This window comes from Cannabis sativa, chromosome 8 (assembly GCF_029168945.1).
Source record: "Cannabis sativa cultivar Pink pepper isolate KNU-18-1 chromosome 8, ASM2916894v1, whole genome shotgun sequence".
Classification (NCBI taxonomy): Eukaryota; Viridiplantae; Streptophyta; class Magnoliopsida; order Rosales; family Cannabaceae; genus Cannabis; species Cannabis sativa.
Genome location: NC_083608.1, coordinates 7,669,490 through 7,693,075, shown reverse-complemented (window position 1 = coordinate 7,693,075; position 23,586 = coordinate 7,669,490). Strand labels below are relative to the sequence as shown.

The window sequence follows — 23,586 nt, the reverse complement described above, 5'->3', positions numbered from 1 at the left end:
ACAATCAATAGTGGCGTTGTATTTAGCAAGCCAATCCATCCCCAAAATAACATCAAAATCCTCTAGTTTCAATTCTATCAGATCAACTGATTACTCCCTTCCTTCCACAAATACTGGAAGGGATCGAACCCACCTGCTGGAGATAACAACCTCCCAGTAGGCAGCAAAGTTCCAAAACCTCTAGAAAGCACATCACTAGGTCTATTCAACTTCTCAATTATTCTACTTGAAATATAAGAATGTGTCGCACCAGAATCAATTAGAACAGTCAATAAAGTACCAGCAACAGAAACTGACCTGTCACAGTGGAAGGACCAGCATCAGCCTCAACCTGGGTCAGGGCAAATACCCAGGCAGGAGCAGGTGTATCATCCTTATTTTGCTCTGGTCGTAGTAGTTGTGGGCAATTCCTCTTCATGTGACCCACTATCCCACTGTGGAAACAGGCCCTGGCCTGACACTCGCCCTGGTGGCGCCTTTTACATCTCGGCCATTCAAGAAAAGTCTGCTAGTTTTCGTTCCCACCACGATGGAAGCCTTGGTTACCCTGGAGCCTTTTGTTTGGGCCTACAACTGATGATTCACTAGGCCTTTTCTTGTGGTCACCGAGATCAGTATCCCTACCAGAACCAACACCTGATGTTTGCTTCCACGAATCTCTTCTGGCAATATTTTTCTTTCGTATCTGATCTTTTGCACCCTTAGAAACTAGGGCCAGTTCAACTATCTGGGCATAAGTCCGAGAAACCCCATGTTGTTTATAAGCAACAATCACATCCCGTGTGATATGTTCATCCAATCCTCGAATAAACTTTGCTTTTCTAGCAGCTTCAGTAACCACCTCATATGAAGCAAACTTTGCCAGTCGATCGAACTTAGTGGCATACTCTGTCACTGTCATGTTGCCTTGAGTCAATCATATAAACTCTTTTGCCTTTGCTGCTCGAATAGACTCATTATAGTACTTCTCATAAAACAAGGTCCAAAAGGCATCCCAAGTCATGTTATTCAGGTCATGACCCTGAGACACAATCTCCCACCAAATACGGGCATCATCTCGCAGCATATAGATAACACACCTGACCCGATCATTATCCTTGACCCGCATAAAATCAAAAATGAATGTTATCATACTCATCCACTGCTCCGCCTTGAGTGGATCAACACCACCCTCAAACACTGGCGGGTTTTGCTTCATGAACCACTCATACAACGGTTCCAAATGATTCCCTGCATCCGGTGGCACTACCAGAGGTGCCAGAGGATCATGATTAGGGTTTTGAGTAGGCTGAGCTCGTTGCTCCCTTAATTCTCTAATTTGTTCACCCTGCTGCTGGATAGTCTCTTGCATCGCAGCATATATACTTTCTCAGTTTGGTGGTGGTGGAGGGTTCTCGCTCTCACCAGCAACCCCGAGCCCAGCTAGCTCACGGTTACCTCTACCAGTCCGCCTTGGGTGCATAATCTATACACCTGCGGTCACATTCCAGGTAATAACAATACTGATAAGTATTTCCATATATCATAATCCTTCCCACACATTTCCAATATTAACACAATTCATATAATAAGGAACCTAGATAATTAACAAATTATCAATTAATTAAAAGCTTACTGAACAATGAGTCAAACGAGTCTTCGCAGCCGATGTACATATCAAACCAGTCTTCAGGATCTAAAAACCTTGGCGCTCTAAAACCATGTTGTAACGCCCTATCCAATAGGGACGCCACATGTGTGTTTTTATAAAATTCTTATTTAAATACTATATAATTATACCAAAAGTGTGTGTAATTAAATTTTTGATAATTAGAGACAAGCATATAGAAACTTCTTTATAGTAAAAGATAAGTAATGAGAACTACGGGGACCCCCTGTTTTCAAAATATTACAAACTAGTTTATTAGTGCTTTTACAACATGAACTTTCCAAACCCAAAATACTATCAAAATGGAGCATCCTGTTCACTAGGCCGAGCCATTGCGACTGACATGTACATTGCTGCTACGACCTCGAACTCATGGCTGCTCAACCTTTGCTTTCCCCTTACCTGCACCATAAAGCACCTGTGAGTCACATAGACTCAGCAAGAAAAGTGAATAAAATAATAACCAGTTATATTCAGCAATTCAATCTCAAATTAACTTGCATACACATTTACTTAATATTATACACAATTTTGGTACTTTATAAAGTACCCCTTTACCACTCGTTAATCACTAGTTGAATATGTCACTATCGTTGCCCGATAAAGCAAACGATAAGTAAGAAACCTAACCGTGGTTTCAAGAGTAATTACTCGTAATAGTATTAATCGTTTCCAACCCTGGGTCATAACCTAGGCTCAACAAATGTGTAATCAAAGTCTTGATAATAATCAAGGCCATAACCATTCAACCATTGATATTTAGCCACATATGGTGCTTACCACTTTTCTTACCTTAGTTCAAAACTCAAGTTGCGGGCCGACCTGAGTGGAAAATAAGCTAGTCGATCCCGGTCCTATGTCACGACAACCAAAACTCAATAAAAACCTTAATCAAATTTCTGATAATAGACTCTAATTCTCATAATCAAACACACCCTACTTTCCCCGGAATCAAACTAGATTAAACATCTCTAAAACACCCTAAATTTCACTCCGGAAGATACCCCGAATCAGATTGGACTTGAGGAGAAAAACCTGAAATCCCCCCTGCTAGCCAAATCGGTCGACCGGTTTGCCAGTTGCTTGAAAAACCGGTCGACCGGTTTTTCTTGGGCAGCTGAAGAAAAATCCTCAAGGTGGGCTGGTTTTGGCTTGCATGAAGGAGAAGAAGAGAAGGAGAAGCTTTTTGGTTTTTCCTTGCTTTGTAAGTTATCTTTCTCTTAAAAAGGTTTTCTTCTTTCTTTCTTTTTTTTAATTAATTAATATCCAGCCCACAAAACAATTAAAATATAAAGCCTATTTTAAAGAATGACTAATTTACCCCTCCCCCAAAAATTAAACTTTAAAGTAACCTAGGGGCATTTTTGTAATTTTTTGCTAATCCACCAAACCGACATTCTAAAAATTTTAAACTAGTCCGGAATATCCTCAAAGTAATTCTCCCATTAATGTCGTGACATTTCTAACCACATTGCTAAATTTCCCTAGTCATTGGGCCCGATAAAATATTTTTATTTCAAAAATAGTATCCTCGATACCCGCATATCCCAATATAATCCCCGTAATTAATAAATTACGCTATATATATCTTACAATAAATTTTTAGTAGTTACCCTAAGTAAGATCATAATCTTACTAGTTACCAAAATAATTACATATTTAATAAAATATGTCTATTTAAATATTATTTTATTTTCTGGGATATTACACGATACATCCCTGCGTAAATATTGTGCCACCGCACTATATAATTTAGAGAGACACAAAATTTATAGTAGTTCACTCCCCATCTCGCGATAGTAATGGAACTACATCTACTTCGAGTTTTATTTTTCAGGAGATGGTAATTGTTATAGTGCGAATATTTCACCTAGAAATATGAAATCACACTCTTACAAAGTTGACATATGGATCTGATCCCCGATGAAAAAAAACGTGTTAATTAATGACTCAAATAGAGCCTCGCTTGATCTAAACTTGTGAGATGATGCGACCTTGATAAGGTCTAGTCGCTTACTATGCCTCGCATAGTCAAAGACAAGCAGGACCGAGAGGATTTAATATAAGTTGCGTATATATTAAAATATGTGCGACGAGTAGGTAGACCTCCCCTGTGACTAGTGAAGATCGTTTCTTTACATATAGATGTTGAGAAGATTTTACCAGGATCTAGATTTACTAACAAGTATGTTGATTAACATGCTAAATATGAATATCTCTAAAATAATGAAATAAACACATAAGGGTTTAAGAAAACCTTACATTGATTGCAGCGGAATAATATGACTCCTTCCGTTCAAGATCTCTAGCCCTTGATTCCTTTCTGTCGCAGAGCATTATCAACATTCGAACCTGGATCTCTTTCTATCCTTCATGTTTGATTACCACCGTCTTACACACTATGATTGAGTACTTGACTTGCTTTGTGTGGGCATGGCACTCTTTCACTAAGGGTTCGAATATTATGGAGAACAATGACGGAGGCTGAAATCATTATGAAAGGAACTCCCTCATCTACTAGCTGTCAGACATAGAAAACTAGGTTCGATTTGGTTGAAGGCATCAAGTGGATGAGTGAGAGTATCATGTTCCTTTTATAGTGTTTCAACTAGGGCTTAGGGCTGAATTATATGGATTAAAAAAGAATAAAATATTGGGCAAAATTCACTAAATGGCCGGCTATGAAGTGGACCAGTTTCTAGTTACAATTTTATCACTTTTTTCAACCACTTATTCTTCTTTCAATTATACTATATTTTCTAATTCAATTCTATAAATGCCAAAACTATTTATTTAATAATTATAATTAATTATCAAATAAAATTGTCATTTATGTAATTTATTAATTAGATCATACAAAGTCTCTTAATTAACAAATTGACCCAAAAACCTCTTTTCTTCACAATTAAGCCCTAACTTAGTGAAAATTCATAAATAAGACATAATATCATTTTAGAATTATAATTGATTAATTAAAATCAATTAACTGAGTCTCCAAGCAATATTATCTCAACTAGTGAGGGGACTATGAGCCTATATAACTAAGCTTTCAATAAGTGGATATAGAATTCACCAAGTAAATTCTCTAACTTATTAATTCCGCCTTGCGCTACTATAGATTTAGAATTGAATAACACTCTCAATTATATAGAACGCTCTATATGTACCACGATATAGGTATGTTATGATCAACCATTGTTACAATCCTAATAGTCAAAGATCCTCTATAAATGATCTACATTGAATAGGGACAAATTTACCGTTCTACCCTTCAATGTATTTTATCCTTAAAACACTTAGCAACCTATAAATGATACTTCAGTAAACTAATATAATTACTGAAATGAGGCCTCAATCATTTATCTCTATTCAGCCAAGCTCGAAGGAAATCATCGTTTCACTTCTAAATACTTATAGAAGCTATAGATTCCATATTTATGATCAATGCTCCCACTCAGTTGAACTACCATGTTCCCAAGATGTAAATATCTGCCAAAACCTTTTGTTGGCTTCCACGAACACCTCTAATAACATAAATAATACAACTAAGCTGAACCTTATTATACCAGGATTAAGATCCATAGACCTAAGATCAACTATTGATATTGACTTAGAAAGATATAACGATAAGTTTATGATATCTTATCTAAAATCAATATCGGTCCCTTCCAATGTATACTCCATACATCCGATACTGGTAAACATTGCCAATACCCTGGAAAGGACATAACACTTATCCAAGGTGTAAGTTTACCTTATCGCCGATTATCATGCCAGTCTAAATCCAGCGAACTGACTAATCATGGGAATAAACTTTTGAACATATAATCATGATTATATTCCATTGTGCTGACAATACTACAATCATAAACAAATATATATACATATGTTTACATATATTTTGGACTTAATAGAACTTATACATTAAACATAATCATGAAATAAATCATGTGAACCATGCAATATAGAATGATTTCTGATCTTTTATTAATTAGTAAATCTGATTGTATTGAAATGAGTTTTATTTAGGGCACAAAACCCAACAAGAGATTGGTCTGAATGACTGATTGTGTTCGAAGACTCGTCAGGGACTTGCACGTTCCACGTTATCAACACGCGAGATGTTTGTCCATGTGATCAAAGGTGAATGCAAACATCCAAACAACATGCGCCATGAGCCATTTAGCGAATACAAAAGTACCAAAATCCTACGAGCTTGTGCGAGAATATGAACAGGCAACTTGCGCTTAGCAAGTCGCATATATTGTTGCACTTAATACAAGAACGGATTAAACTGTTCATCATTTATTCTTTAAACATTTATTCTAAGTTAATATTGTTATTTATTGTAAAATGGTTATAAAATCAATTAGTTATGTAAATCCTAAAGAATACTTACTTTCTACATAAAGGAGTGATCCAAATCAAATCAACTAAGCTGAAATCTTTGCAACAGTGGACTAAACAGACTAAGCTCAGACTGAACCCCTATAATTTCTTTGTGTTCTTGTTATTTTTTGCTTTTTTATATTTGTTAGTAGTCGATTATTTAAGTACTCGCAACTGTAGGTAGAACCCAGTGCCTCAGGCCATTTGTCAACCTAGGTGCTCGGTGATCATTTAGGAGCTTCTAAGTTGTCGTTTTTATAATTCAAAGGTTTTAGAACTTGAGGACAAGGTCTCCTACCCCATTTTTAACCATTTTGGAGAGAATACATGAATCAGATTTTGCATTTGAGTGACTGAAAATAGTGCACCAGGTTGATTGTCAAGTTGGGCACTGGGCTCTGCTTCTAGGCCCTTGGGTTTATGGTTTTCTCCTCGAGTTTTCTTGAATCTTCAATATTTTTGATGACAAAAAAAATTCTTGGAACACATTTTTGAGAAACTAATTAGAATTGACCTAGGTTGACAATATGTCAACCTAGGTGCTGGGCCTAATGCCAGGTGTCAACTTGGCATTGGGTCCAAGTTTTTGCCCCTTCGACGTTCCATTTGGTCTCCATAAATAGTTGAATCTTAATTTTTTCTGAAGAAGGAGAACATTCTTAGAAGAGTTCTCAGAAAACATCACTGAAGTGTTGGGCGCTTACTAGCCCCAAGTGTCAACCTGAGTGTTGGGCCTTACTTTTGGTACCTAAGAAGTGTTGTTTCTTCACTAAAATTACTTATTTCCTTATTTTTGATGAAGACGAAGATGATGCCAAAGTTATATCGTCAATCTGATACTTAGAAGTCACTCAGATTGACAAATTGTCAACTTGGGCGCTGGGGGCCCATGCACCTGGTTCTCAAAAATGAACTTTTTTTTGAATCTGATTCGTATGCCTCAAATATGTTTGTGGTATGTCTAGTTCATGTCCTAATGAAAATTTTGACCCATTTGCTTTACGACAGTCCCAAAAACTGGAACCCTAGTTAGGATGTCAACCTGGCGCTAGGTGAAACCCAACGTGCCCAGGTTGACTTAAGGGGTGCAAGTTCATGTAATTTCATCTTTCGAGGTCTAGATTTTATTGCTACATGTCTTTATGGTACAAAATACTAAAAGATAGTGAGTTGGAAATGAGTTAATGAAGTCCAAGCTTCCTTCTTGGAGTTCTCAAAGTCAACCTGGGCGCAAGGCTAGGGACCCCTCTCAGGTCGACTGTAATGAATCGGGTCTACTCAACTCTGTGATGTTACCTTTCTTGCTACGTGTTAAAGATTGATGTCCACATCACTAGGAAAAGTTTTTGGGTTAATATTTACTGCCTAAGCTAACTTTACACTTGTGTGGAGTTGACATGATGACGTGAACTGATGCTATTTTTCTCAAAACTACCAGATGGGCATTAATTTGAGAATCTTAGACAATTGTTTCTATTCTTAAAGCAATCCCAATAGAATTAGAAATTTAAGTTTCCTTGTTCTTATGTAGGGAAATTTTGAAAATTATGTAGTCAAAGAAAAAAAGGAAAAACTAATTATTTTTTCACTTATCTTTTATCTTTTTCTTTGAGAACTTGAAATTTTCATGTATTTCTTACGACACTAGGATTAATTGGACTTGAATCCTAATCCTATTTAGAAATTCCATTCGAAAATTAGAGAAAAAAGAAAGAAGAGAAAAGATTTTTGATCTTTTGCTTATCATTTATCTTTTTCTTTTTAATCTCTAATTTTTCCTTAATCTTAGTAGTACTAGGATTGGATGTTACCTCTTAAATTCAAAAAATCCTATTCCTATTTCTATAGGAGTTTCAAATTTAATGCCAAAGGAGAGGAGAAAATATATATTTTATCTTTTTCTTATCATTTATCTTTTCCTTTAAGGCTTTGAATTTAAAGTACTCCCAATTGCTTTAGGATTGGGAGACTGGACTCATCTATAAATAAGAGAGCTTTCAATCAAATTTCTCACATTTTCCATTTAACTTATCCATGTCCAAGCCTTTAGAATGCCAAATCAGTATGGCGTTCTTCCGAATTCACTTTTTATTTTGCAGCAGCTAGTAGGATGTTTGAAGGTGATTTTATCATCCAACTGTCAACAACATCCAAATCTGATCTAGAAAAGATTATATGCACCATGTGGTCTATTTGGTCTGACAAGAACAACATAGTTCATCACAAATCTCACAAGAAACAAGCTGATATTTTTGCAAATTCGATGGCTTATCTCTGCAATTTTCAGCATGCTTCAACTTCAAACTCGATCCTTTAATTGAATCAGAATGTTGCAGGCCATTTTCCATTGAAACCACCTCCTCCAGGATAGTATAAACTGAATGTTGATGTTGCTTTGCAACCATCACAGATAAGATGGGCTTTGGTGCTGTAATTCGAGATTCATTAGGTCATGTGTTGGCGAGCAACAGGCAATTTTTGACCTCAAGAGATGGAGGCTAAGGTTTTGTTTCATGCACTAAAATGGGTAAGACAATTGAATTTTCATGTAGCTTTAGTTGAAATAGATTCCTTAGTACTTGGTAATTTATCTTTTAATGACTTAATTCTTGATGTTAAAAATTAATTATCCTATTTCTCTAATATTTGTGTATCTCATGTTCGTCGAGATACAAACCAAGCTGCTCATGGTTTGGGTAAACAAGCTTTATTGAAAAATAATAATTGTATTTGGTTAGAAAAAATTCATCCTACTATTTTTTTTTCTATTATTGTAAATAATTCTTTAAATTTATAATAACAGAATTTATTCTTAAAAAAAAATAATTAAAATATTCTATTGTATATCAACAAAACAGAAAAAAGCTCGTTCCTCTTAGGCGGCAAAACTAAAGAGCACTGTCACAATTTAGGCGGGAAATTAATTTGAAAATTGATAAGAACCACCTAATGGCTCTTCTCCTACATCTTCCCCAAGTCCGAAACCCGTCATCCGCAGATAACAATTCCATCCCCCGTTCGATCTTCGTATTTTAACTATGGATCTTTCCGATGTAGCGAAGAAGCTCGGAGTCTCAGAGTCTAAGCAACTCATCCGAAAAGCCGCCGAACTTCGTCGGCTCTGTGATGTCCAGTTTGACTCCTCAGTTATCGGTGTCGTAAGTTTTTTTTTTTTTTTTTTTTTTTTTCATTTCAGTATAAAAATGTTATCAATTGGGCATTTAGGTTTTCCATGTGTTGATGGGAAATTGTTCATTATTGTCAGGGTGAGGTTTGTAAAGCTGTTATCTGTCTAGAGATCTCGGCGACAAGGTATATATATTAATGTCATAATTATCGATCATTCAAGTTCATCATGTGATGGGTTTTGTTCATTTTCTAATGGGTTAAAGGATTGATTGTAGATTGGGAGTTTTATTCGATCGGCAGTGTGCAATAAAGCTGAGTGGAATGTCGGAAAAGGCTTACACCAGATCGTACAATTCGCTCCAGAACGGTCTTGGAGTCAAGTGGGTTACTCTCATTTGTTACTTTAATTACATTTTTATGTTTCTTTGGTGGTGGTGGTTTTGCTGACACCGAACATGGATTTTGTTGGTGTAGGAATAAGCTGGACATTAGAGAATTGGCCATTCAATTTGGCTGCGTTAGAATCATCCCTTTTGTGAAAAAGGGTTTGTCTCTGTAAGATCATCGCCTTCTAGTTCTATAAGCTTTTAGTATATTTCAATTGCTTTCAGATTAGATTATAGAATGCAAATCTTAATGGAAATGGATAGCAAGCATATGAACAGCTGTTACATGCTTGATAAAATGCTTCTGTGGCCATATTCTGTTATTTTGAAGAGTGAATTTACGTCTTTAATGGAAATTATTTGACCAGAAGTAATAGGAGTTTGAGTAAGGATAAGTGGAGATGTTATTTGGCTATGTTTTGGTGCATGTTTTGTTTCTGAATTTAGGTACTTGCATATGTTTGCTTTTCAGTTACAAGGACCGATTTCTTTCTTCACTGCCCGCTTCTCGGCGAGCAAGTGCGGACTTTACTCGTCCTGTGTTTACCTCTGTAGCCTTCTACTTGTGTGCAAAGAAGCACAAGGTACACTTGCTGATATCTTTCAGCTATTCAACTTCATGGTGTACTACACTTAAGCTTTTATTAATTCCAATCTATTGCTTCTTTTTGCAGCTAAAAGTAGACAAGATTAAGTTAATTGAGCTTAGTGGTGCATCAGAATCTGAGTTTTCTTCAGTAAGAGACATTTTCCTACTTTTACTGTTAGTGGCATTAGCCAACTATAGTTTTTGACTTTCAATTAAAATACGACTGTTATTGTTGATTCAGGTTTCTGCTTCAATGATCGATTTGTGCTTTGATGTTCTTGGTATTTCAAAGGAGAAAAAGGATCCTCGTGATGTGAAGGGGAACCGAGGTATGTGTCAATGTCGTAACTTTAATTGTGGTGTTACTCGTGACTGAGTTCCCCTTTTTGTGATATGCTTTACGTGTACATTGTTAAATTTATATGATACTAAATTTACCTAATGATAAACTAATAAGTTGCTTTCTACTTCTGCATGTAGAACTACTAGATGTTTTACCGGAAAAAAGGAAGCTTGAGGATGGTGGTTATTCATCTGATGCTGATAAGGGAGAAGAGGTACTTGCAATCTCATAGTCTAATCTAATTGCTGGATTCACTATATCAGCTTATGAGATCAATTTTACTCTATTCCAAGTTTGCTTCTTGTTGGTTTTCTAATGTAGTTTTTTTTTTCTTTTAGTTTGCACTTTGACGTGGTTTATACTATCCCTATAAGCCATCTACAATTCTTGGTGCAAATAAAATTCTTGAAACCAACGTAGAATAATTCTGATTGGCATTCTATCTGAAAGAATATAAAATTGTGTTTAGCTGAGATAGTATTTTCATTGTTTTCTACTAGTGTTGTCTTCCAATTCTGGGGTCTACCCGATTTAGACTTTCAATTTTTATGTTAGTGTTATATGAATACACAGTTGGAACAACTTAAGCTCGAATGCAGTATTCAATTAGAGTCTTCTCACTTCGTATCATTGTAATTTTTTAATATTGCCATGATTATTTCGCATAAATCTAAATCTATTTCTTATTTAAACACTCCAGAGACTATTTTTTAATCTGCCAAATAATTTGCAGGGTTCGAGTTACAAGAAACACAAAAGAATGGAAAAGCACGAATATGATGAATGGAAAACTTCAGTCCTTGAATCAAATAAGCAAAGCAAGACCAAATCCAAAGGTAGAACTTTATCAACAGCATTCCGTTTGACTTATTTCTCATTCCTCATCAAGTAGTGTCATCACCTTTATATGCTTTTGCCAGTTGCTTTTAAGAAGAGCACGCAAACTCGCCTCAGTTTTCTTAAGGAAACATCAGAGACCCAGAAGTTGGAAGCTATTTAACAGCAAGAAGATAAAGATGCTCCATCTTTTTTGGACCCCAAATGTGTTGTGGGGTATATATACATAAACTACAATTAGGTGATGTATGTTGCTTCACGCACCATCATGTTACCGGTCAGGCTCAGCAGCTTAAAAGCTTTTACTTCATATGTTTCTTCCTGCAAATGAAACTGAACTGTATATAATTGCAATCTTTGTTTGCCATCAATATTGATAATTTGCAATTGCAGTTATTCAATATGCTTCTGAATAAAGTGGATTTTCCTTCCTCTTTTTTTGAAATTTGTGTGAGTTTAAAGAAGAAAAGAAACAAAGTTAAATCAAGTATAACTGAAAAATGAGTGCGGTTAAATTGAAATGGGTATATAGATATTTGTATAGAAGCCTTCGAGATTTTTTGGTATAACTAAAGTTCTCGAACTTTTTTGTTTAGCCAAAATCTTGTCAATCAATTATTGAAATCATTGCTAACAACATAATGTTTCAGTTGAATTTCGTCACCTCTTTTGAACAGTTTGCTAATGTGGTAGTTGTGTGGTATGAGAGTTTAGACAGAAAATACACATATATTTGTGGTTTAATGACAAATTTTTGAAATATGTACTTGTATTTTTGGAGCTAACATTTGTGTATATTTAATGTCAATTAATTGATTTGACTAATTCAGTGAGTTACATAAGCTTATACTGCAACTATGTTTGTAGCCTTATCAACAAAATATTTTAACAGATAAAATAAACTAAATTTAGCAAGGTATGTTCCTAGTGGTTGCTATAGTTATTAGACTTAGGCAATGCAATTTGTTAAGTGAGTTCGTTTCGGTTAGTTAGAAGCTTTACTCATTTCTTGTTATATTCAATTAACTAATCCAGCTATGTCACTGAGCTATATATATATGCTCCTCGTACAAATTCGGATGATGAATAATACAATCTGAGTTCTTTCATACACTCTTTCTTTCTCTCTGTTTTCTTCCGCACACTAATATGGTATTAGAGTCTTGATTAGCTCTTTGACTCTCCAATGGCGCGGGGTGAGGGTGTTCAAACTAGAAGCACTTTCGATAACTCCAATCGCTTCTCTTTTCTTGATAGAAATTTTTGATCCTACGCTGATGATGCTCGAAATCCCTTCTTCTTATCCAACAATGATCATGCTGGTGTTAGTTTGATTTCAAAGATCTTAGAAGGATGTGAGCATCATAGCTCATGGAGACGAGCTATTTGATAGAATAATCTTAGAGTAGAAATATTCCATTAGTTATTTCCCAAAATAAATACCAGTAATAAATTTCTCAAATGATTTTTATTCTGAAAAACAATCACGAAGTTACAATATTGAGCTTTTGAGAGGCTCGTCTCTTTAAATTCTCAATCTTTCGAGAGGATTGGTCTCTCCACAAAGAGTCTACTCTTATCCAATTCCAAACTAATCTAAATGAGGTTGCCCCCTCTCTATTTATAAGCATTGGTCTTAAAAAAAATTGGGCCACCTAGGATTACAATTCGACCAATAGAATTAAAACACTAAGACAACTCAACTCATGTACATAAGAGACTAAGTATTTCATTTAATCATTTTGTGATACACAAGATAAGTCTTAGGCTTATTAATACCCCCCCAAGAACCTTCACCTTGTCTTCAAGGTGAAAACTTAGAAATTGTACTTTAATGGTGGAGATATATTCCTCCGTTGCTTTAAAATCTTAGAGAAAGTGCCACTTGATCAACATTTCAGGTCCTGCATATGAACTTGGTGATGGGCTAAGTTTCTGTTTGTATTTCCCTCTATCAAAAATTCATTGAATGTGGAAGACTCCTAGTGTATTTTGCAACCCATTCATACAAGTTTCTTCGTCAATGAAGATGATTAAACTGTGAAATCTTATTAGATGCTGTAGCATGATCAGTGGCATCTTCTTCTCTTCAGACGGCAGCTGTCCATCGTGTAGGTGATGTTGTGGCTGAGAATAAATGTGTCTTTCTTGCAACAAACAAGTGTTTTTTCTTAAAATATTCCACCTTAAAACAGACTCCTTTTTCGGAAGTACCTTTGAGGTCTCTTCTCTATTATTCTATTATTGTCCATCCTTGCAAATTGCTCCAACCAGCTGAGTTTTCATCAGCAACAGCACCATCTGCTCGGGTAGAACAATATTCTTTTTGTCACAGACGGTATTATCCACGCCATCAAAATTTTTCTCGTCAAATGTTGGCATTTTTAGTTCTCTTAATCGCTTTTAGTTTCTAAAACGAGTTCCTGATTCTCCTCTTTCAAAAGATATTTCGTTGAAAAACTAATTTCCATGAAATTCCCATGTAGGTGGCACTTTGGCAGCTCCATGGTTGTGTATTTGAGGGGCTTTTCTAGGTATTTGAGGGGCAATGGCCTTTTGGGGCAGTGAGGAAGTCGCTATTTTTGAAATACCTAGCTTTAAGGAGAGTGTATAGGAGTGATGAGGGGTTAGACCAGATTCTCCAAGCTTGCTTGGCAATAAGTGCTTGATTGGGATTGTGAAGAGACCTAAAACCTAGTCCACCGTGGAATTTTGATGTGCATAAGGAGGGCCATTTTTTCCAATGAATTTTACTCTTATTAGTGCAAGAACCCCACCAGAATTCAGATATGGCTTTTTGAATAGTAAGGCAGGTAGAAGTGGGTAGTTTGAAACAGGACATAGCGTATGAGGGTATAGCATGAATTACAACCTTGATGAGAGTTTCTTTTCCAGCTCTAGAGAAAATTTTTCCATTCCAAATGTTTAATTTTGAGGCCACTTTTTGAACCAAGTAATGGATATGAGAGTTGGAAATTCTTCCAGTACAATGGGGAACTCCAAGATATTTTCTTATGAAACCTTCACTGCCTAAACCAAGGGAGGTTCTAAAAAAATATTGGGATTCATGGGAGGTGTTAGGGGAGAACATGATTGAAGATTTAGCAAGATTGATAATTTGGCCAGTGGCTTTGTGGTAAGAAAGCAACATATCTTTATGGAAGTATTGGAATCACGGGTAACAAGAGTGAAGAGAATATTGTCATCAGCAAACAGGAGGTGAGAGATAATGGGGGCATCTCTACAAATTGTAATGCCAGTCTAGTGTTTGATTTGCTCCTTAGCCCGAATAGTGGCAGTGAGATCCTCATCAACAAGTATGAAAAGGTAAGGTGATAGAGGATCACCTTGTCTTATACCTCTAGTAGGAGAAATACTTGTGAATAAAGTGCCATTAATAGATATACAATACACAGTAGTTGAGAGGCATTGCATAACCAGCGAGGTAAAAGAGGGTGGGAAACCAACATGGTTAAGAATAACTTTTACATAACTCCATTAAACTTTGTCAAAGGCCTTCTCCATGTCAAGTTTGATAGCAACCCTGCCTTGTTTTCCAGCTTTCCTATAGTGGATTGCATTGATAAGCTCATTGGCAATGAAGATATTATCAAAAATAAGTCAGTCAGAGAGGAAAGCACACTAGTTTGGGAAAATGATAGAGTGAAGGATGGTTTTCATCCTATTGCCAGAGCTTGGATAGGATCTTATAAAGTGTTGAACAAAGGCTAATAGGCCTATAGTCACAGATTGTGGAGGCGTTTTTGTTCTTGGGGATTAAGGTCAAAATGGTATCATTGATTTGGGAAAAGTTAGAGTGATTATTGAAAACATCCAAGATGGCACTGCTAAGGTCTTTACCAAGAGTGTAACGCCCTGACCCTCAGGGACGCCACGTGTGTGCTTTTACAAAGTTATTTCTCGTAATCTATTAGTTTAGAAAACAAAGTGTGGTTTAATTAAAAACTTTTGATTAAGTTAAAATAAAACTTTCATACTAAATACCATAATACGGGGATCCCCTGTTTATAAAATTCTTTTATAGTAGGTTACTAAATTACTATTACAAAAATAAGGTTACATTTCCAAACATAGAAAATAGGTTGATCCTGCTTCCCAAAAGCCAAGACACCACGAATGATATGTACACTGCCGGAAGACCTCAAGCTCATGGCTGAACACAACTTTTAACCTTTTTACCTGCACCATGAAGCACTCGTGAGTCACAATGACTCAGCAAGAAAAGCTATAAAATCAAAAGCAATAAAAATGCAAGTATTCTTATCATAACATAATATACATACTCGTAATTCATTATCTATTCAGCCTACATATATAGTATAACGTCTATACGAATCGTATATTACACAATATAAAAATATCATAGCATCTTACCGTGAATAGCTTTATCATTACACTAATCAAACATTCATTCAATACATAATCACATATTTCAGTGCCTTGTAAAGCACTCTAATTTTACATCCCTATAAACACGTACTCTTACATCCCGTGAGTCACTGAGGCTCTGCAAGAAAAGAAACTAATTTCTTAAGCAATATAAAATTCATTCAGTCACATTATAACAAAGATGTATCTGATTACTACTCATCACATGATAACATGCTTAATTCATTTCACCACTTCGTAATCACACAATCTTAGTACTTTATAAAGTACCCTTACCACTCGTTAACCACGAGCTACAAATGTCACTATCGTTGCCCGATACAGCAAACGATAAATAAGAAACCTATTCGCGATTTTAAGAATAATTACTCATAACGGTAATGACCGTTACCAACCTTCACCACTCGTTATTTACGAGCTGCATATGTCACTATCGTTGCCTGGTAAAGTAAACGATAAGTAAAAAAACCTATCCGCGGTGTCAAGAGTAATTACTCATAACGGTAATGACCGTATCTTAATTCATTCACAACAACGGTGATAACCGTGTCCTTCCCTCATTCATAAACAATTCACAAATGACAATAATCGTTTCTCATCATTGCCTCGATTACCATAGAGTCACAACAAATACATATTATTAATCCCGATCAAGGTTGAGTCACAACAAATACATATCGGGATCTCGATCATAATCGAGACCATAACAATCATATCATTAACCATAAACAGTGCTTAATACTTTTCTTACCTCAAGTCCAAAGTCAAGTATGTGGACCGACCTGAGTGGAATGATGCTTGATAATTTCGATTCCTATGTCACGACAAAGGTAAATCAATAAGGGTCTATTCCAAAACACTGTCTAAAACTCGCATAAAATAACCTAGGGGTTTCTACCAAATCTTATGGTAAAAACACCCTAAAATAAAATAAATATTTTGGCTCTAATCTATGTCTCATACTGTAGAGCTCTTCATAAGCTTCAAAACGGTATATAGAATGTCTAAAACGGACACCCGAGTGAAGGTTATGGCTAAAATACGAAAATTGGCGATTCCTGAAAAATTGACCATCCGGAATTCTGGTTGGTGCAACCCTGTACCATTCGGAATTCCGGTTCACCACACCAGAAACTCAAAAATTTCAGATCTTCAAAGTCCCAAAGCTTGCTCCAAACCTAACCAATTATTCCCAAACTTCACAGAACAGTACTAAAATGCCAATTTCACCATGATTGAACCAAAACTAAGCTCTTAATCCAAAACTTCCCATTTTAAATCAAACAGCCATAAATTCACATCAATTAGAACCTAAACAATCCTTAAATTAAATCTACAATGAGCTCTGAACTTAAGCTAATCACACAGCCCTGAAACCACAAGTTTCCCCATCCAAAACTCAATCCAAACCTTCAAGAATTCACTAAAAACTAGAAGAGAAATTTACCTCAAGATTAAGACAGCAACAAGTATGGATTTCATACAAGAACTGAGCTGAATAAAGATAAAAATTTGATATCCCCCCTGGTGTTCTTCCATGGCCGAAAAGAGGAGAGAGCAAGGGCTTGAGAGGTTTTTTAATTTTAGGTTTCTTTTCTTCATATTTATGTTCTTTTTTTTATTTACTAACTTAAGGAAATAAATACAATAAATATAAATTCCTAAGTTCAGCTCTAATTATCCATAAAAGACAAAATAACATTTACCCTATAAAATGACTATTCTACCCTCTTCACCACACACTAAGCTAAAGCATAATTTAAGGGCATTATGGTCATTTTCTAACTAATTCCGCCAAATCGATAATTTAAAATTCTAAACTAGTCCAAAATAATTTCTAATTCCATTCATCTTTTATTGTGTGGCATTTTTGACCTCACCATCAAGTTCCACAGTTGCCAGGCCCGAAAATATTTTATTCGAATTATGGTATCTACGATGCCCACATATTCCAATATAATCTCCGTAATTAATAAACTACGCTTTAATTATTCATGTTTCCGTAATCAACTCATAATTAGATTAAGTAGGATTATAATCCTACTCTAATGCCCACTTAATCACATATTTAATAAAATATGTCTAATTAAAATATTAATATATTTTTCCGGGATATTACAAAGAGACTACAATTTTTTGGGTAGAAATAAGCGTTTAAACCATCCGAACCTGGGGCCTTGTCACCTAAGAGATTAAACAGGGCATGTTTGATCTCATCCTCATTGTAAGGCCTTTCTAAAGCAAAGTAACGGTTGGGAGGGATTGTTGGGTTTTATGCCCTAAATAAAACTCATTTCAATATAATCAGATTTACTTATTAATAAAGATCAGAAATAACATTTTATGTTGCATGGTTCACATGATTTATTTCATGATTATATATGTTGGGTTTTATGCCCTAAATAAAACTCATTTCAATATAATCAGATTTACTTATTAATATAGATCAGAAATAACATTTAATGTTGCATGGTTCACACGATTTATTTCATGATTATATGTACATAATGTATGAATTCATCTGAAACCCTTTTCACATACTTGATCCTGTTTATTGTGCCGTCAACACATTGGAAAGTAAACATGACTATGTGAATAAAGTTCCCTAGATTTATCAGACATAGGGTTTTACTGATATGATAATCTACAACAGAGTTTACTTGCATTTGGAGAAGTGCTATGTTCTTTCCAGAGCATTGGTTAAAGTAAAGCTCAGGTTGGATGCATGGAGTATGCATCGGAAGGGACCGATATTGAACTTTGACTTAGATTTATTAAACTTACCGTAATATCTATTCAAGTCAATATCGCCTAGTTGATCCTAGATCAAATGTTCTTAATCCTGTTATGATTTGGCTCAATCTTGAAAGGCTATTCGTGTTCTTTGATTTGTTAGTTAAGCCTACTTTTAGGTCAGGGTGATACGTACATTTTGGGAACACGGTAGTGCAATTGAGTGGGAACACTAGCATAAACATGGAATCTATAGCTTCTATCTGGCGAATAGTAAGCAAAGGATGATCTCCTTCGAGCTTGACCAAACGAACATAAATGGTGGAGTACTCATTTCACATAAGCTGAAATATCATTTATACGGGGTCAAGTGTTTTAAGGATAAAATACATTGTAGGGTGTAACGGTAATCTAATCCCTTTACAGTGTAGATCATTCATATAGAGGATCATTGATCACATTAGGATTATAACAATGGATAACTAATGATGCATCTATATGGTGGAACATATAGAGCATTCTATATACTGAGAGTGCAATTCTAAGTTCTATGCGTGGATTCAACGAAGAATTAATAAGTTAGTGAATTTTAGTGCTAAATTCTTGATCTACTTATTGGAAGCTCGGTTATATAGACCCATGGTCCCCGCACTAGTTGAGATAATATTGCTTGTAAGACTCATATAATTGGTTTTGATTAATCAATTATAATTCTCAAATTAGACTATGTCTATTTGTGAATTTTTCACTAAGTAAGGGCGAAATTGTAAAGAAAGAGTTTTAGGGGCATATTTGTTAATTATGATACTTTGTATGGTTCAATTAATAAATATGATAAATGACAATATTATTTAATAATTATTTATAGTTATTAAATAGTTAGAATTGGCATTTAAATGGTTGAATTAGAAAATTGGCGTTTTTGAGAAAATCAGATGCAGAATTGGGAAAACTGCAAAATCTAAGTAAGGCCCATTACTGTACATGGCCGGCCACTTGGTTTGAATTTTTAAACTGATATTTTCATTATTTTAATGCCAAATAATTCAAACCTAACCCTAGTGGAATGCTATAAATAGATAGTGAAGGCTTCAGGAAAATTACACTTAAATTTTCTATTTTTCCTTCAGAGAAAAACCTGAGCCTTCTCTCTCCCTATCTTTGGCCGAACCCACTCTCTCTCTCTTCCTCATTGAGATTTCGAAATTTCTTAGTGTATGAGTAGTGCCCACACACAGTAAGTGATACCTCAACCATAGTGAGGAAGATCGTGAAGAAAGACTTTCAGTAAGAAGGAGTTTCAGCATCAAAGATTCAGAGAAAGAGATCCAAGTTCAGATATTGATAATGCTCTGCTACAGAAAGGAATCAAGGGGTAGATATCTGAACGGAAGGAGTCATATTATTCCGCTGCACCCAATGTAAGGGTTACTAAACTTTATATGTGTTTATTTCATCGTTTTAGAAAGTTCATATTTAGGGTGTTAATAAACATACTTGTGAGTAGATCTAAGATCCTGGTAAAATAATTTCCAACAACTGGCCTCAGAGCCATGGTAATTGATTTACTTGCAAGAAATTTGGACTTTAAAATGATTTTTTGATGTTTTTGGATGGTATCATGTTGTATTGAGTGTTATTTGATGATTGATTGATGTTTGTGAATTTTTCGTGAAAAATAATTGAATATCTGTTTCTGGAATTATTTTTATTGGGTATTATGGAAAAAATTAAGCAAGTTACTCTTTTACAAAACTCAATTTCGATTTAATTTGAATTAGTTATGATTTTTTGAAGTTTCGGAAAAATCGGGTTGTGTCGCTGCACCACGTGCACGCGCGGAGAGGCTGCAAGCGGCCCCCAAGTGCGCCCATAGACAGTATGCTTGGCATACTGTCCGTACAGCTCACAATTTTTTCGTTTTTCTTCGTTTTTTCATGCTTTTTCATGGAATTAACTTCCGATTTTTTGTGTAGTTCTGTATTTATACTATTACTGTTCCTAATTCAATTCTAATTATCATTATGAATTAATTTAATATTTTTTAAATTTAATTCCAGATATTAGTGTAATTTGAATTTAAAAATAGTTAGTATCTATCTTTTTTTGCATAATAATCTATCTTATTTTTATATTTGATTATATCTTATCTTATTTTTAAATTTAAGGTCAGATTTTAAATATTTTAAATTAAATCTTTTTTTATATAATTTGACCTTATTTAAAATTTAAAATAAGTTAACTATAATCATGTAATTTTAAAAAGATGCAAGATATTTTGCTAACTTTTAAATTTTGTTATTTTATTTATTTAAATTACATTTAAAATCTGAAAAAGATATTCATTTATCTTTTTTAATTTTTTATTTAATTTTTATTTATAAAATAACATTTAATTTTTAAAAGTAGTTAGCAAATTTTGAAATGATAGTTAGGTTGGTTGAAACCTAATTTTTCAAAATTGTAGGTTTAATTTTAAATTTATTTTTTTTTTAAATTTTGAATTTTCAAATTTTTTTTAAATTTTCAAAAATTATTTTTTTTAATTAATTATTTATTTCGAAATTAATTATTTAATTTAAAATTAAATAAATCCTACATCCAACTATCCAGCTAAACTTATTGCAGGAGTATGTGTTTTAGCTTGTATGTAAGTTTTCAAAACCTAGTATTACTTGATTGCAAATAGCCATGGTTACTTTTTGCCAGATCTAATGATCTGATGGCTCCCTTGGTCAAGTTAATAATTTGTAACAGGTATGTTTACAATCTTCTTTCATCTGTGTATGACCTAGCAACATGATAGGACCCATCCAAAGTGTGCCTGTGTGAGCCTATGTGTTTAATTTCATTATAGATGCATATAGGTTATTATTGCTAAATAAATTATCATAGTTCTTGATAGATTTTATTTAGGCCCATTTAGTTTTTGGGCCTATTCAATTAATAACAGTTGTTCATTTTAAGGTTAAATTCCTCTCTTTTGGGCCTTGTGTGAGAGTTGGGAGCCATAGTAGTGGGTACGACATACTGAACCCAGCACCCCCTCACATGAACCACCCCAATTGTGAAGGCCCATTTGCCTGATTTGAACAACTGTACTAGGTTAATTACACTAGTTTAACCTAATAAAATTGATTAGCAACATAATTAATTTCATTTATTTTGAAATTAATTTAAGAAAATTATATTTTAAAGAACTTTTTTATTCTAAGCTAAACTATATGTATTTTCTTGTATTTAATTAAATATAGAATTATAACCATCTAGATTCTTTCTGAAGCTTAATTTCAATTTTTCATTAAATATTCCTATTTAAGTTGATATTTAGTTATCTATAACTAACCAGCTTAAATCTGAATATCTTTCGGATTTAAAATTTCAAAATTAAGTTGAGAAATTTTAGGCATTGGTTATTAAGATTCTTTAGATATTTTTTAAGTTAATATCTTTTCGAATATTAACTTAAAATGGAATATTTTAGATATTTTTTAAGTTAATATCTTGAATATTAACTTAAAATGGAATATTTTTAAATTAAGTGGTTACAACTTAATTTTTGATATTTAATTAAATTTAAATTTGAAAATATTTAAGTTTTAGATTTTTTCTAATGCAACTTAAATTAGATATTTTTTCAAATTTTGTGGAAAAGATACTTAGTCAAATAAGATATTTTCTAGATAGTTATTTCTAGACTACTTATTATTTCTAATATTAAATAGGAAAATATTATACATTGTGAAATTAATTATTTAAATAATTAATTTTAGTACAATTTATTTTAAGTATATTTTTTCCTAGTATTAAACTAGAGATTAATAATTAAGCCTTCTTTACACTTAATTATTTATTTCTTGAATTTAATACATTTAATTAATTTAAAAATTAAATATCTAAGTTGATTTTCATCATGATACTTAAATATTTCTTTTTCATGACACTTAATTAAATAGAAAATTATTTTTAGTTGAAATTTATTTTTTCAACTAAATTTAAATAATTTTCAAAATATATTTTTTTTTATTTTATTAATCAAATTTCGAAATTGCATTTATTAAATGCTGGAATTTCGAATTTTATTTGAAAAATAGATTAAAGTTGTAAATTATTTATTTTAATTTTGGACCAACTTAAATCAATGATTTTTTCATTAATTGATTAATTTAAAATAAATGAATTAAAATATATTATTAGAAATTGAATTAATTAGTCAAAGAAAAATCTAGATAGGTGATATTTTTGCTTGAAGTATTTTTCTAGTGTATTTAATTAAATAGAAAATTAATATTTAAGTTCATACTTAAATATTTGAATTTTTTTAATATTTAATTAAATAGGAAAATTATATTTTTTTGTTGTAAATTAATTTTATTAATTAATTTTGGGCCAACATCAAATTAGAATAATTTTTCCAAGATTAATTTTTTTTTTTGTTTTAACATGCATTTTCGAAAATTGTATCCTTGAATACTTTAATTTTTCGAAATTCAATATATATTTATAGTAAATTAAATTTGAGTTGAAAATTAATTTAAATTAATTTTGTAACAGCTTAAATTGAATATTTTTCTAAATATTTATTGGAAATTATTACTAAGATGGAAATAATTCATGTTATTTTCATATCCATCTAAGTAAAGTTTATAAATATTAAATTAAAATTTATATTTAGAATTTTTCATTCTAAATTGGAAATTTTAATTAAATAGATATATACTTAAAATAAATAGAATAAATAAAGAGAATCAAAGAAAATACAACTCTTCTTTTTTAAATAATGAGCTTTTAATCGAAAGACATTCGATCTCCATTGTGGGTTTTACACCGCGTTTGTTTTAGTGAGTAATCCTCCCTAATGGAGGAACGTTCATTAGCAATTTCGCACCGTTTAATCTCGAATGATAAGTAGTTTGTAAATGTTTTGTATGGTATAGATCACCCTAATGGTGGCGACCATACTTGACTTGCAAATTATGAAACAATGGTGGAAGCTCATAAGATAGAATTGCCTTGACTCTCGCCTAAACGGGACAACGCTGAATTCCAATCTTGATCGAATAAAAGGTTGCTAGAATGGTTATCATTTTAGATGAGCTGACAACTCTATTCAATGGATGAT

General features: G+C 33.5%; 1 protein-coding gene across 1 annotated transcript; it reads left to right on the top strand.

Annotated features, from left to right (window-relative positions):
- Positions 1 to 8,908: 8,908 nt before the first annotated feature.
- Positions 8,909 to 11,766, top strand: LOC115698840 (origin of replication complex subunit 6). The gene is made up of 10 exons (XM_030626037.2): positions 8,909 to 9,195; positions 9,303 to 9,349; positions 9,442 to 9,546; positions 9,641 to 9,721; positions 10,025 to 10,136; positions 10,227 to 10,289; positions 10,383 to 10,470; positions 10,622 to 10,698; positions 11,218 to 11,320; positions 11,405 to 11,766. Exons 1-10 carry the CDS (start codon positions 9,076 to 9,078, stop codon positions 11,482 to 11,484), a joined length of 876 nt encoding a protein of 291 aa, XP_030481897.2. The 5' UTR covers positions 8,909 to 9,075; the 3' UTR covers positions 11,485 to 11,766.
- The last annotated feature ends 11,820 nt before the right edge of the window (positions 11,767 to 23,586 follow it).